Raw genomic sequence first — 16,039 nt, 5'->3', positions numbered from 1 at the left:
GATTGTTTCTACTCTTTCCATATCAGACAATTGTACTTTTCAAAGGAGTCAGGTTGGCTGATATGTGAATACACTGCATTAAAAAAATGGTATTTTCATCCATCCATCCAGGTTATTTTATGAGCCTGTAGCCACCCCATGTGGGCACACATTCTGCTTGAAATGTCTTGAGCGATGTCTGGACCATAACCCGCACTGTCCGCTCTGCAAGGAAAACTTATCACAGGTGAGTGTGTCATCCATACACAGATGTCTATCACTCAGTGTTTATCCAGCTGCTTGTACACAATACACACTCATTTTTCAGGAGATTTCTATGTGATGTGCATACATCTCTGTAAATATCCTTTAAATTAAGGTTATTAAGAACTGAAGAACTGAAAGCATGCCAGTGTAAAACACAACTGAATCCATGTAAATTACTACATGTAATGATCACATTTGTGCTCGAGCTATTTAAATGGACCTACAGACTCCTTTACAAAATATCAGTTTCATGAATGTGAGCCACAGTAGAGGGACACTGATGTAGATGCCAATAGCATTTTCTGTTGTCCCTTTTCTTACTTTTTTTTTTTTTTTATATACATTTTAACTGGTATGGGCTGCCAAGTTGTGCACATTTCTCTGTGTAAAATGGTAACACAGATATTGCATGTAAGGATGTCAAGCACTGACTACAACTATGCAGGAAATTAATGGTAGATTCTGTAAACACCGCCTGTTACACTGTTTTTATAGGATCTCACAATTCTATAGTGTATTTCACAAAGCACAAAAAATAAAATAGAACAAGAGAGCAACCGCATCACTATGGTCACTATTACCATCTCTCAGTTTACATTCATGTCAGTGGACTTCAGATAACCTTCTGAATAGGAACAAGTTCATCACAAAACATTTATATGCCTCTTCATTAGTATCCCAGAGCATCAAAACCTGGACACTGGCTGAAATGAAACAAACTACAATATATACCTTGTAACCCCTGACCAATTAGTGCAAAACTGCTTTTAGAAACCGCCCATTGCTGAAGACCTTGAATTTTGGATTCTTTAATGGCTTCTATTTAAATAATTGAATATTCATGGACAAAAGGAAAGTGGTTGAGTTGTCACCAGTAAATTTTTCCCCAATTACAAAGTGATAAATATTTAATATTTATTTCTTTCATTTGCACTTATGCTGTATACTGGGAGTTTCCATGGCTACACACAAAGTTGTAGCACACACTGGCAACTGATTATCCCTCATACTTCTCTCACAACAATAACCATGTAAAGTACTCGTGGAAACCTCATTTGTCATACTGTGAGGAACAATAAGCACTAACAGTAGGCACACTCGCATGAATTGCAATAGAAATGGCATGACTACATGTAAGTGAAGGACCTTGACAAAACTTTGTGTGTCATATTTTGAGATGTACTTTGCTGTTGGGCATCGACATCAGTTGACTATAGATTAGGGCTAGGCTGAGACAACTTGTGGCTCTCTAGCTGTTGATGAGCCTGTTGGGGCTTGTAGTTACACAGTGGCTTGGAAGCCTAATGGGTAAATGTACGAAAGTCCGTTTTTTTCATCTCGCGGGAAATCGGCGACTTTGCAGCTAAAATTTAAAGTGCCTTTTACAAGCCATCGCCGCTTTAAATTTTAGCTGCAAAGTCACCGATTTCCCACGAGATGAAAAAAACGGACTTTCGTACATTTACCTCTAAATCTGCCTTTTTCTTCTATATTACTATAAAATACCATAACTTTTATGTGATATTTTCAACTTTGTATCTTCATGTAGTACCTTGCAAGCAGAGCTTATAAGAAGACACTTCTGACAGAAGAACTGATTACACGTTATTTACCGCAAGAACTAACTGAGCGAAAGAAACTACATGATGAGGAAATCAAAGAATTATCAAAGTAAAATTAAAAGAATTATCAAAGTGCTGTATCATTGGATATTTTGTCAGTGTGGTGGAGCTGAGAGTGTCAGTGAGATGCATTTTAAACATACAGACTTTGTACCACTACTTTATTTTGTTTTTGTTTTATATTGCTAAGTTGTAACAATCATTTCATTTATAATTTGACTTACCAAGCTGATCCCAGATGCTTAATCATTAATTTTTAGTATGGCCTGTTTCCCCTAGGTCCATCTGTTTTTACTTGGAGTTTCATAAACATTGTTAACTTCCTCTTACACTTATTTCATTAGACACTATTCATATTGATCATTCCTCCAACCAACAGTTTTCTTGAATAAATTTTCACAAAGGGTCTGGAAACTGAACAGATTATCTCCAATCTGTCTCTACTGTGCCTGTGTTTCACTGTGGACAGTGCAGGATTCTGCTGTGTTACCATCCCCTCATGTCAGATGACCCACTGATGGGTGTGACTCTGGAAGATCTGCCTTTCTTGTCCAGTCCCACTGAGAGCCTAAACTGATAGACGTGCATAACCCTCCACCAGGCAAACAATGGATTAGCTAAATCAACTTCCACAATAAACAGGAGAAGAGTATGAGTAACCCTTACTCCCCTCTACTGCACCCTCACATAAACCCCTCACCCCTTCACCACCTAAAGCAGGGGTGTCCAACCTTTTAGCTTCCCTGGGCCACATTGGAAGACGGCGAGTTGCTTTGGGCCGCACATAAGATACAATAACGATAGCTGATCATCCAAAAAAACATAGAAGACATAGTTAACATATATATATGAGAAAAAAAGTGAGATATATATATATATATATATATATATATATATATATATATATATATATATATATATATATAATCCCTTTTTTTTCAAATCTCCCTCTACTTACCTTTCAATCGCCCTGTTCAAAAAAGCCTCTCTAGTTATTATACTATAATCACTTTTTGTATTGTTTCGATGTAATATCAATAAAGTGAATTTAAGCCAGGCATTGTATATCAGGGTGCCCTGACCAGGTCTGCGGTACCTGACATATACATCACTGTGACCGCTAATTGTGACTTGTTTTGCTAATTACACCACTATGTTAGTTAAGGGATAACAACTTATAATGGGCCAAAGAGAATAATATATAATGCCCTATTAGTATTACAAGTAGAAGTATGTAGCAGGGAGTTAAGGTCCATGATGCTCCAGGACCAGGGGACTTTTATTCACTGTTCAGCGTCCCTTGAAATAATAAAAAAAATCCCCCTTAACTTACCTTTTAATCGGCTTGTTCTCCTGTCCTCTTCTCTTCTCCAATTCTGTGCTGCTGACTGTTCTTCTCGCGCGAGTGACTCCTCTGTGCTGCGCTCCGCAATGGATGTTGGGCGTGATGACATCACGCCCGACATTCACTGCGAGCACCGCACGGAGGAGGAGACAAGGGAGGGAGCCGGAGTACCAGATGACGTGACCGCGTGACCGCAAGGTAAGTATTTTCTTTTCTTTTTTTTTGCAGGATTTTTTTTTTCCATTAACAGTGTTGCCCCCTTGCCACAACCAAAACTCCCTCTGGGCCACATTTAAAGGCGTGCTGGGCCGCATGCGGCCCGCGGGCCTCGGGTTGGACAACCCTGACCTAAAGCCTGCACACAGTAAGTAGCCCTTTTTGTTGTGGGAGAAGAATCTTCGCACATTCTCTACATCAGTCTTCCTACTTCTGTAGTACAAACATTCCTATCTCCGATCACTGGAGGGAGCTAAGAGTCTCTTCAGCTACCTTTTGTGCCTCTTCTAGGAGTATGGACCTTATCTTCATGGACTTCTGGGCGATGTGTCTCGCCGCTCCCACTCAGGCTCAACTCATTAAAGCTCATTGTCACTGTGGACTCCTCATGACCTTATTTGTCTCTCTATCGGCTCAGGTTCTGTGGTCACAAGCTACCCCACATACAGAAAAAAGCAGTTCATCTGCATGTACCTCTACTCCCGTTTACTCAGTGTTGGTTCTGAAGCTGTTCTTACCACCGATCTATGTCTTAAGCCTGGACAAAAGACCTAATGAAGTCCATTGACAGGCTGTCCATTTTGCACACCAGATCAGCTTCTCTCCCATCTAAACACTCATTCCCTCAGGCTTGACTTCAAGGAGGTGGTTCTTCTTCCATAGTCAGGTCCAGACTCTCTGACTCCCTGACTCTTCTTGATTAGAGCTCTTGATGATGCCCATGAAATATCAGAGAAGGTCATGGATAGTCTTGTCTTATGACAATTGTAGAGACCTTGAATGTGGAAGACAAGTCTTTCTTCTCAGACATAGAATTATATTTAAATGGCTAAAGACGTCCACTGTGGTCTTTCCTGAGAGCTCAAATGACAATTATTGTGAGAGGAAATCTTCCTACCCAAACCGTTTCTCTCATTGTTTTCTGTTTTGAGTAGATTCCCCAGCTAACATTGAGCCCTACATGGTGGATCCTTACATTTACAGTCTAAGACCACCATCCCAGTCCATTGTGTGGCAGCATTTAATAACTCTATGGGCAAATACATGAAAGTGGTTTATAAGTAGATCCTTTTTGGCCTCCAGGGTGTCTCCTTTGCCAAAGCCTGTGCTAGCAAGAGTGTCCAGGGATGCTTCTCTCCTTTTACTGCTCTTTAATAGTATGACTGTTGGGGAAACATGGTTTTCCTGACACCATGAACTATGCAGCAGGTGATTAAAACATTTTTGCAGAGTATACCACTTTGTATGGTGTGAATGGGAATCATATTCCCCCTATCCTCTTCTCCGCTCTGCATCTCCTAGATTTCCTGCAGACGGGATTGGATTAGGAGTCCCCTTTCCCTAAAGCACATATAGCAAAAACATTTATTGGATCAATACAATGTATTGTATGTGTTGGTAAAATGCTTTGCTTTGCATAAGGTTATCATGTTTAAAATATATTAAATCAATTAAATAGCATTTTATATCTTTTCTAACGATACGTGATTTACTGATGCCAATTACTTGCAGCAAAACTCTCTATTATACCAAGTGATATTTTTCCTTCCATGAGGCTTGCAGGTTTATGCTAGTAGCAGTGTTGTTGGGCTTAAAAGTGAACAGTGGTTTCTTTATAAACCAAGTCATCAGAGTGCAATAGGAGTGTCTCATGAACCCAGATGCTTCAATCGATCTTCTAACATAAGAAGTTGCTATCCTTGTACCAGTCACCTCAGCCGCAGTTTATAGATTGTCAGCTCTTTCATGCAGGGCTCCAAACATCACGTCATTGCACTAAGGTAGCAAGTTCCTGATTTCCTTCCTAAAGCAATGCATTCCTTTCACCTGAATATCACCCCTCTAATTCCAATCTTTGGGAGTTGGTTCTTCATTACTGGGTACTTTGTAGAATTCAAACTACAGCTTTTTTCACCATTCCCGATTTTCTCTTTTTCCTCTTTTTTGACCGTGTATTGACAGAGCTTAAGATTGTTTAGACATATTCTGTATAGGGTAAGTTTACCCCCTGTCAAGATTGTTAGAATATCCTAGAACTTCCAAAATCAAGCTTCTTTAGGGCAGCTGTGCAAGGTAGCAACATAGTCCTCCATGCACACTTTCACAAAGTTCTACACGAGTTGTTTGACATTTGATAGAACTTTGAGTAAAAGGTACTGTATATGGCAGTGCGCTAACAGCTTTTGGTCTGTCTTGGGCTACTTTGTTTTTTTTGCCGTTGTTTTGTACTTCCTTTTTCAGGTGGACTAGTTGGGGAACATCTGGTGATCCTTTGAATTTCACAAGTTATACTCGATCACCAAAGTTTTCTTAGCAGGGGTCTGAGATTCAGTAGATCCCATGTCCTGCATGTTGTCCTGTGTTCTGCTGGGTCCTGTGTTCTCCTGCAGATAGAGCAAGGAGAGTGGTTCAGTAAAATAAACTTTTCCATTTTATATCCAAAAATCCTGCTCCGCTTAACCTTTGTGGCCTAAATTAATCATGGGAGTCAATGGATAACTGGACTATCCTTATTACATGTAGCAGTTTTGTGCATGAGAAACTTTATATTAAATTGATTGATGTGTGGCTGGAAATGCACTTCTCCTTAGTAGTGCGGCATGGAGACACAAGTTGAGCCCCATTCAAAGTATAGGGTGAGACCTGCTCACAGCTGGTGCAAAATTCAATTCCTGTGCGTAAAATGTAACTAAAAATGTGCCCTTGCCACCCCTTTGTCTTCATTTCAATAATCTTGTTTCTCAAAATGTAATGTCATTTTTGGAGTGTTCTGTAAAGTAGGCGTACCGGTACACCTTCCCTGTACTTGGCTAGTAACCCCTCACTGTGTCCAACACCACCCATCAGCCGCTGCAAACATCTCTTCCTCCGCAAATGCTGCCATTTTGCTCCGCAATGCTCATGCGCTTTAGCAGAAATCTTGGATCACCTGCATAAATTGAAGTACGTGACTCTACCAAAGGGCATTTTGAACTACACCTCCACTATTTTGCACTTCGTAAATGAAAACCATTGTACACTTTGGGCTAGATTTACTAAACTGCGGGTTTGAAAAAGTGGAGATGTTGCCTAGAGCAACCAATCAGATTTTAGCTGTCATTTTCTAGAATGTACTAAATAAATGATAGCTAGAATCTGATTGGTTGCTATAGGCAACATCTCCATAGTTTAGTAGACCCCTTTGTCTTTACCTATGATATACTTTGTTATTTCCTAATAGACTAAGGTGTTCATTTGATTCTCAAATGTAGTGTAGATGCATATTGCGTGTATACTGGAATGTATTCTACAATTTTAACATACATTATTGTAACCCATCACAATGACCACTATTTGTTTTTAACCCCCCAAAACAGCCTGAATAAGGATGTTCCTATATTTGTGTGCACCATGGCCTTCCCGACAATTCCTTGCCCACTGCATGTCTTTGAGCCTCGTTATCGCCTGATGATCAGAAGGAGCATGGAGACTGGAACAAAACAGTTTGGAATGTGCATAGCTGATGAATTAAAAGGGTATGTATGTAGAGTCTTCATGTATTCATTCAGAATATTATCATGGGTATAGATCATATCAGGTCCACAGCAAACTTATCACTACATTGTATATAGAAAACAGATAGGGGGTGCCATAGTATTGGGAAAAATCACACAAGTATAATACAAATATCTGATCATGAATACTACAGAATATAATGTCAGAAAAAAAATATTTATTACCTATTAATATAACTAATGATGTATATAAAACCAGGGGCGGACCTAGATTTTATTTATTTATTAATTAATTTATTTATTTTTTGGTGGTGAGGGGGGGGTGATTTAGCATAATTACGCCCCTCCTTGTTTTTGATTGGCTGTCACCGGTTGCCCTGCCCCTGCCACGATTGGCCTCACCCCTTCCCTGTTTTGATCAGCGGTGGCTTGGAGCAATTTAAAGTTAAGTTTGTGCTGTTAGGGGGGGATGATTGCCCCGATCATGCCCCCTCCCCCCCCTCCTGGATTCGCCACTGTATAAAACATACAATTTTTAAAATATCAATGAATAGTCTCAAATAAAATCAATTGCATGCTTCTCAAATGATGTCCATATATGACTTCACGGTATGATAAAACAAAACCAATTTAAAATCGGAGAATAATTTAGATTTTAATGAGGGCTCATATTGTGATCTGTATACTGCAAAAAAAAAAACGCATGTCCATATGCGAGACTGAATAAAGTCTCGTATAAAAGCAGTGTAGGTATCCTAAGTGAGTGGCCAGCTCACTCCCACAGTAAGAGATATCTTTAGTAAACTGTTGGTGCTTCCTATTCTGCACCAAAGTGCTAATGTGTAGATAATTCGAACATGACCCACCTGAATGTAATTGTCAAAATGTTCTTCAGTGATATCAGAAAATTTTAGGAATGGTCTCACCCGATCTTGGTTGTGGCTGTTAAGGGAAGAATATCCCAACTCTTGGGGGGTATATTTACTAAACTGTGGGTTTGAAAAAGTGGAGATGTTGCCTAATGCAACCAATCATATTCTAGGGCCTGATTCATTAAGGATCTTAACTTGAGAAACTTCTTATTTCAGTCTCCTGGACAAAACCATGTTACAATGCAAGGGGTACAAATTAGCATTCTTTAAATTCAAATATCAACTTTAAATTTCAGTGTACAAATAAGCTATCAAGTATTTGTGTGCTACATGAAAAAACAGGCAGTATTTAACTTATGTGCAAAACAGAATGCTAATTTGCACCCCTTGCATTGTAACATGGTTTTGTCCAGGAGACTGAAATAAGAAGTTTCTTAAGTTAAGATCCTTAATGGATCAGGCCCCTAGTTATCATTTGTTTAGTACATTCTACAAAATGACAGATAGAATCTGATTGGTTGCTATAGGCAACATCTCCACTTTTTCAAACCCGCAGTTTAGTAAATATACCCCTTGATCTTCGTACAGTCTGAATTACCTCCCAATCAGGCACACTGTACCTTTTTTAGACATATTACTCCATATTACAAAAAATTCTTATCTGGAAGTACATGCATTTGGCATAATCGATCCAGGACCTCTATACTATGTCACTCTAGCATTGAATGAACAGTATAATATATATTGGTCATGCAGTGGTCACAGAATGTTTGAGAACCTTTTTAGAATGACCTATATTCCTACAGTAATTTGACCTATAGCCATACTTGTACATACAGGATCTTTAGAGCTCAATAACATGTAAAGGGAGGTACATGTATGGCTATTGCAGTGATTCACCTCTTGTTTGGGGAAAGGGACCCACAAAATCTAGGCAGTCATCTCGTTGATTATTATATTTTAGTCAAATTATCTTCTTTACATAGATTTTTTTTTTTTTGTTAAAGACAACAAATGTGGTCTGTGTATTAAATAAGGACATGAACAAGTTGAATTGTTAGGTTATTTGTCTAAAAACTACTTGTTAGGACCAAGAAGATCATCTCTTATTTTAGGTCAAATGAATGAACATCTTTAATTCTAAATCTTAAATGTTACTGCATCTGTCCTAAAACCCCAATGATTTTTAGAACAAGTCAATGAAAAAATATTTAAATTAAAAAACATCTGCAATTATTATATAAATAGTATTTTAGCCACATATAGGATTGCATATTCAGTAAATGTTTATAATGTTTGACAGTTCTACATGTTTTTTTGCTGTTCTTTCAGGTTTGCGGACTATGGCTGTATGTTGCAAGTGAGGGATGTGAAGTTTTTCCCAGATGGCCGTTCAGTGGTTGATACCATTGGCCTGAGTAGGTTCAAGGTTTTGAGCCATGGACAGCGAGATGGTTACAATACTGCAAACATTGAATATTTGGAAGACAAAAAGGTAATTCCACAAGATTGTCACTCAACTGATAGCTGGTTGATGGTGGAAACCATTGTCTCCAGGATATTCTATAAATGCTTTGTTGGGTTGAGAGAAAGCAATAACATGTGGATAGCGTCAGTGTCGTGCTCCTCAGCCAATTGGAAATCTGTCTGCTGACTACGAACTTGACAGACAATAGGACGGAGAGAAAAGATTTGCTTTCTAATAGATTATAAAATCTGCAGCCGTGGTTAGTAACACATTTAGAGAGACTACATAAAGTACTGTAACTGCAATATTATTATTTTTACAATTTTTTTTTTACCTTTGTTTAATGAAGAAACTGATAGATACAATACAACAGTGAACAAGTTGTAACAACAGAATTGTTTCCTCAGTGTTATGTATTATATATTTTTTAAAGTAACTGGGAGAGGAAGGGAGGGGAGTATCTAGAGACAGGTGCAAAACAGAGTGAACGCTGAGGTTCTGTACGAACAATAAAATAATAGCAGAAAGAGATCTAATAGTTCCAAAACATCAAGAAAAAAACAAAACAAAGGCAGGGTAACTTACATATCTGGAAAGTATGCATCTTATACTGTGAAAAGTGTGCGGAGGTCCCAGAGACGGGTTCTGGAATATCCAAATGATAAGATACTCACGGATGCCTCAGAGAGGAGTTGGCACTCTCGGCACATGTCACCTAGAATAGCTTTCTCTGAAGGTACCAAGGGGCTCATTTGGCATCAAATTTAAGCTGTTTGGAGCATAAGTAATATGTAATGCTCCCCATATATGCAATGTGCCAGATTAAGTTTTTAAAGGCAGAGATTGAAAGTCGGGGAAAGGGGGGTGGGGTATTTATTGTTTCCAATATTTGGTTATTTGAGCTTCAGCAGCAGCAAGAATATAATCTATAAATTTCATAGTTTGGGAACTCAGGTCTTGTAGGGGTAGGGAGTGCAGAAATGTCCAGAGGTCTTTATTATTAACTCAAAATGTGAACAACTCATATCTAGAGTGTACTCTATTCCAGAACAGTTTGATGCGGGAGCAAGTCCACCATATATGAAGGAAGGTGCCCCTATAGCCACAGTTCCGCCATCAATACTGATCAGACAACGGGAACATTTTGGTTAATTTAGTTAATCATATTTAGTATCTCTTATACACCATCTCTTTTATTCTTGTCCATCTTGAACTAGTAGCTATTCCTTCTCCGATCTCCTCCCAACAGAATTCATCAGGTGGTCGTCCAAGATCCATCTCCCATTCCCTCTGGTTGACCCCAAGAGTCACAGGAAACCTCTATGAGCAGATTGTAAATCAAAGAGATTAGACCTTTCCTTATGGGGGTCTTTAGGAAGATTGTTTCAAATGGGGTTAGATCCCTTAAAGAATCTGTAGGTGAAGGGGGGGTAAGAAAATACCTAATTTGAAAAAATTCAAAGAACAGGGATCTTAACGGGTGGAATTTCCGGTGAATATCATCCAGAGACCCAACTGTTGTGTACATTAAGATCGTAAATAACTTTTATACTGGCCTGAATCCAGTGCTTAAACTGGAAGGTGTTAAGGATTCGAAAGGAAATCTTGGTTATCCCAAATTGGTGTAATAGAGGAGATTGTTGTAGAAAGTTTGCAGTCATTTTTTCTGCAGTTGCTTATTTTGTCTTGCATTTCTAATTAATGCATGGATATCACAATCATGGAGTAGGCTATTCCCCCACTATTATCTTATGCCGATTATGTTTTCCCCTCAGCGTTCCATGCACCTTAGACCTTGTTTCTCAAAAAATATTAGCTAGTCTTGGTCAGTCTCGGTCACATGCACACCAGCAATTGCCTCTCTTTTAAAGTCACGATCTTCTCTTCAGGCAGTGCTACCTAGAATTATAGGTAACCGGGGCAGTCCAGTATTTGTGTCTATGACCCTCTCCATGCTCGGTTATTATTTGCTTATTAACATATGAACCACACCTCTGTGGACGTCCTTGCTTTCAACTTGTTTAGTGTTTCCATTTTTTTTTTTTTTTCGACCTATCTATATTTTACAAGCCCCACCCTCTTTTCAATTGATGATGTGGAATAAATCAATCTAAATGTATCTACCCACTAGAAGATCACAGTGATGGGCACGATCAGGTAGATGAGACAGTGACCTATCTAGATTGATGACATAAACCAAGTAGGCAGATCATTTATGTTGGTGACGATATCACCAGGACAATGAAAAAAACAAATTGTATACAAATCATAGTTTTATGTTATGAACACAACTTTCCCATGTGTACCTCCCCTTTACTGCCTTTTTATTTTCATGTATCAGTGTTTCATTAATTTGTTACTGATCTTCCATTTTGCTCGCAGGTGGAAGGCCTAGACTATGAAGAGCTTCTCCTTTTACACAATTCTGTATATGACCAAGCCTTGGCCTGGTTTACCTCTCTTAAGGATAATTTGAAAACACAAATCCTTAATCATTTTGGGCCTATGCCAAGCAAAGACTCAGATCCACAGGTCAGTACACAGTGTTAACTACACTATGCCGTGTGCCACAGTTTTTTGTGTTGAGTTTGCAGGTAAGCTGGGTTCTGTAAAGCACCACTTCATAGTGGCTGCCCCATGCTAGCAACCTCCATATTAACTGCATTATAACTTTTATGTGTCCAACAGATGTCATTAATCAAGTGTCCCTCTGCAGTATATAAACTAACGCAAGTCAAATGTCTCCTGTCCTTCCTGCTTGTGCTCCAGTCAGCATATTATTAATGTCCTCTATATACCTGTCCCATATATTCTCCAGACCACTATTAAAACAACCCCAAGCCTTTATTCCTCACCTAAAGTTTTACAAAAAGAACTGGTCAATGTGCTTCCCCCTGCTCAGTATGGTTGGTAACAAGATCGCACACACTAGTGCAACCAGAGATTGATACATAGAGCTCTTGTCTGATCCAGATGCATACTCACCAGACATACATAAAACACTATAATTCTCATCAGCAAAACTCAATAATCCAGCAATGCAATCTATACAATGGTTCAGTTGTGCATTACAAGCTTGGATGGTAGGCTGACCTTGGCCTACAGACTACCAGTGGTCTCGCCTGTATTTTGAGAGAATTCAATATAATCTTTGTTGATTGGCTGAAACTAACAGAGGTGTTTTGGGTGTCATTCGGGCAACTTTCTCATATATTTTTATTCTAGTTATAGGACAATAGTTTTTGAACTAGTTTTCTAAGTTTTGAATGTACTAGATATTCTGGAAAAGTAGATATTATTTTTGTCTGATCCATGAACACACCCTCAAAGCACACCCCATGCTTCTAAATCCTGACTCTCCGTTCAGTGTAGGCTTAGATTTACATGTTCTAGTAATCCGTTCATTTATCTGTAAGTGTACTCTGTGTTGCATGTTTGGAATTGGCTTATAAAGTGGCATTAAGTTTAAATCTGCAAATGTATGCTTTTTTCTTTCCTCTTTTAGACTAATTCAAGTGGTCCTACCTGGTGTTGGTGGATGCTGGCAGTGCTGCCGCTAGAAAACAAAGCTCAGCTAACAATCCTGGCGATGACATCCTTGAAAGATCGCCTACACGCCATCAGACGTGTCTTATTATTTGTCACCCGTAAAAGACCCAGATGACAGAGGTTTCCCTCTGGGGGTGTGACTTCTAAATTGTTATTGTTACATTTTTGTGGAAGTGGGGGAAGAGCATTGTGTCTTTTGTTTTGTTTTTTAAGAAAAGACTTTTTCTCTGCACTTACAGACACTTTTTTGACTTTAATTTTCTTGGCGTTTTATCTCTTTCTGTGAAAATACCATGCAGTGTCAATGAATGAACAACATTTCTACCTGGCTTATGTCTCATCTCCAGGCTCTCTACAGGTGCTTTATTACCATCAAATCATCTAGCATAAGGAAAGATAGTTTGCTGGTAACCAATCACCTGCAGTGCCTTTTGCTGACACAATCATACATGTCTGATATGTGTGTTTAGAAGCAGAGGTGGGAGAGATCAAACAATTATTTGTTTACTGCAACTGAACAGTGTTCAGCCATGCAAGAACCATGTACATATCTAAATACAGGACTTAGGACTGTGCTCCTATAAACGGCTTTTATTTTGTTAGATTATGTCATAAAGCCATTGTTTATATACTAGCAATTTTTGATCAGGCATCTGTTACACTCCAAGTGCATCCTTTTATAATTGCTATAAATATGGAGTATATAAAGTAAATAGAAAATACGTCATATTAATAGGATTTATGCAACATAAATGCGTTGTTGGAGATCCACATATCTAAGGATACTTTGTCTCATGCTACTTTGAATCTAATTTTATTATACATTCCGTCTAGTAACATATTGGGAAACACAGGGATGTTGCACAAATTGGAACAGTCTGTTTATTGAGTGCATAATGGCAAACAAGCTTATTGAGGGAATCCCTTTACCATTGGGAGTGTCCTCTTTTCATTCTGCTAGAAAGTACTATCAATTTTATTGTGCAGCAGATAAGTACTCAAAGCAATACAAAATAAAAGTGGCAGCATCTGCCTAAAGCAACAATACATGTGTTGTCATGAACTTGCTCAATTCCAGGTTCCCATTTTCACTATTTTGCCATCTAAGAATAAAGATGTAACAATCGCTAATGTAGCCGATAATAACAACTTCGCGCTCATCAATATCTAGTAATGAATGTTACGGGTAGGAGAGGGCCATTGTTTGCCTTTTTTTTTGGTACTTTATTTGTTAAACAAATCTCTTCCAAATATGACAGCTGGGTATATTAATACTGTTAGTTATGTGTTTGATCTCTCTCTCCTCTGAAAGGGGATGATCACTTTGAGGGTATTTTTCACAATCCCCTCTAATCCAATGGTATCTCTGTCCTTGGCAACATACAAATGCCCCCGTTTCGTACTGTTTAGCTGACTAGAGAGATCCTGGATATCTAACATTCAGGATCTCTGCATACTCTCCACTCAGCTACTGTATGCATGTAAAGAACAAGGGGCAGCTGTATCTCACTAATGGTGGGCTCTCATGCCAACCTACTAATAGGGGGGCAAGGTGGATTTCGTGAAACTGTCTTGGATAACAGCCCAGGTGCCGCTTGTGTCCCTTTTGACCAGTGTGACTGTCAGAGTGAGTGCCAGTCCATTCACTCAGTCTACATAGCAGATTAGGCTGTAGATGGTGATGGCTTCTCACCAGAATAACAAGCCAGCCATGGGTTAACCTAGGGTTTCCCAAACCCAGTCCTCAGGGCTCCCCAACAGTGCAGGTTTTCCGGATCACATGTGACCTAATTAGGACCACCTGTGGATCTGTTACAATGTGTCAGTCAGTAATGAATACACCTGTGCTCCAGCAAGGAGATATGGAAAACCTGCACTGTTGGGGAGCCCTGAGGACTGGGTTTGGGAAACCCTAACATGCTGCTTGCATTAGGTTAACACTTGATGCTGCTGCGATCTGATTATTTTCTACAAAGGTAATGGGTGGACGAAGGGCCACATGGGATTCCTCTGAAAAATATATGTTGCCCTATCACTACTGTAATAACCCTCAAAGGTTGACATTCCCTTTATATGTACACCACATTGTACTGCAATCCAGAGCAATTATTCAGATATTTCCTACATTAACTTTGACTAGACCAATGAAAGCTTAATAATTGTTCTGGTTTAAAGTGCATTTTTGTCTTACTCCATGTTATAAATTAAGCCTTTTGGTGTTCATTTTCTTCTTCTTCTAGATATTGAATAGCTTTTTAGTAAAGATAATATTATGTTATAATAGAAATGAAAAATCGTCAAGTACTTTCTCAAAACCAGCATTTTACAAAAACTTTGTGCCTGCGCCAAAGATGTTTAAGCCTCCGTCCATGTCTGTAGGAAAGATATACACACTGTATTAAGCCATACGTTCAGAGAGAGGAGCAGTAAACTCACAGGACTGCATGCATTCTGATTGGTTGTACTTCCTTCAGGGTTTGAGTAAATGGACACTCTTACTGCAACCAATTGTTCACACTCACAAGGTAATCCACATCTTGTGGATGTTAACTACTGCAATTCTCACTGTTAAGCAATGTCTGTGTTGTAGTACTCTGATCATATCTACATGTCTTCCATGCTGCATGCTTAGAATGTGGCAAAGGAGAAGCCATTGTCATTTATGCATACATGTGTTGTGAATTTACAGCCCAAAAGACTAGAAGATCATCTTAAATTAACAAGGGAAAAAGACTGCCTTAAACAATAGCGACTTTAAATGAGATCAGTAGCAAAATATTGTAACACTTAATATTATGGGAGAGATTCTGTGGCAATATTATTACAAAGTCAATTGTCATTTAAATAATATTGTGTCTTTAGTGCAGTTTGAATGTGTTTGTTTGTTTTGTTTTTCAACATTATGTTTTACTGATTGCAGGAATAAGTGGAATCGAAGTATGCAAGCATTTGTTTATTAAAGCAGTAGAATATGAATAAAATACCAGCCGAAGATGAGACTTTATGGAAACTGTTTTTTTAAAAAAAATACTGTTTTATATATTGTGTAAAATTACACATACCTTGAATGTATACCTTTAGTTTATTATAATGCTCATTGACTTTAGCATGTTGTCTACCGTTAGAGAAAGGTTATCTGGTAAAGTTCTTCAGCTGTAGAATATTTGACAACTACATTCTACAAATGAAGCTATTACCCAACATACTAAAAGAGGAGGCACATTGTA

At 38.6% G+C, this 16,039-nt stretch overlaps 1 protein-coding gene across 1 annotated transcript in view; it reads left to right on the top strand.

The window, feature by feature from the left end:
- Nucleotides 1-15,809, top strand: part of LONRF2 (LON peptidase N-terminal domain and ring finger 2) — a 62,025-nt gene extending 46,216 nt beyond the window's left edge. The window contains exons 8-13 of the mRNA XM_075200164.1: nt 112-226; nt 1,796-1,917; nt 6,786-6,944; nt 9,128-9,290; nt 11,646-11,795; nt 12,769-15,809. Of these exons, the coding sequence (XP_075056265.1) occupies nt 112-226; nt 1,796-1,917; nt 6,786-6,944; nt 9,128-9,290; nt 11,646-11,795; nt 12,769-12,927 (868 nt within the window). The 3' untranslated portion in view covers nt 12,928-15,809. The remainder of the gene's footprint in view (nt 1-111; nt 227-1,795; nt 1,918-6,785; nt 6,945-9,127; nt 9,291-11,645; nt 11,796-12,768) is intronic.
- The last annotated feature ends 230 nt before the right edge of the window (nt 15,810-16,039 follow it).

Source organism: Mixophyes fleayi, chromosome 2, assembly GCF_038048845.1.
Source record: "Mixophyes fleayi isolate aMixFle1 chromosome 2, aMixFle1.hap1, whole genome shotgun sequence".
In the NCBI taxonomy this organism is placed as follows: Eukaryota; Metazoa; Chordata; class Amphibia; order Anura; family Limnodynastidae; genus Mixophyes; species Mixophyes fleayi.
Note: the sequence above shows the minus strand (reverse complement) of the source record. Positions and strands in the feature narration are given on the sequence as shown.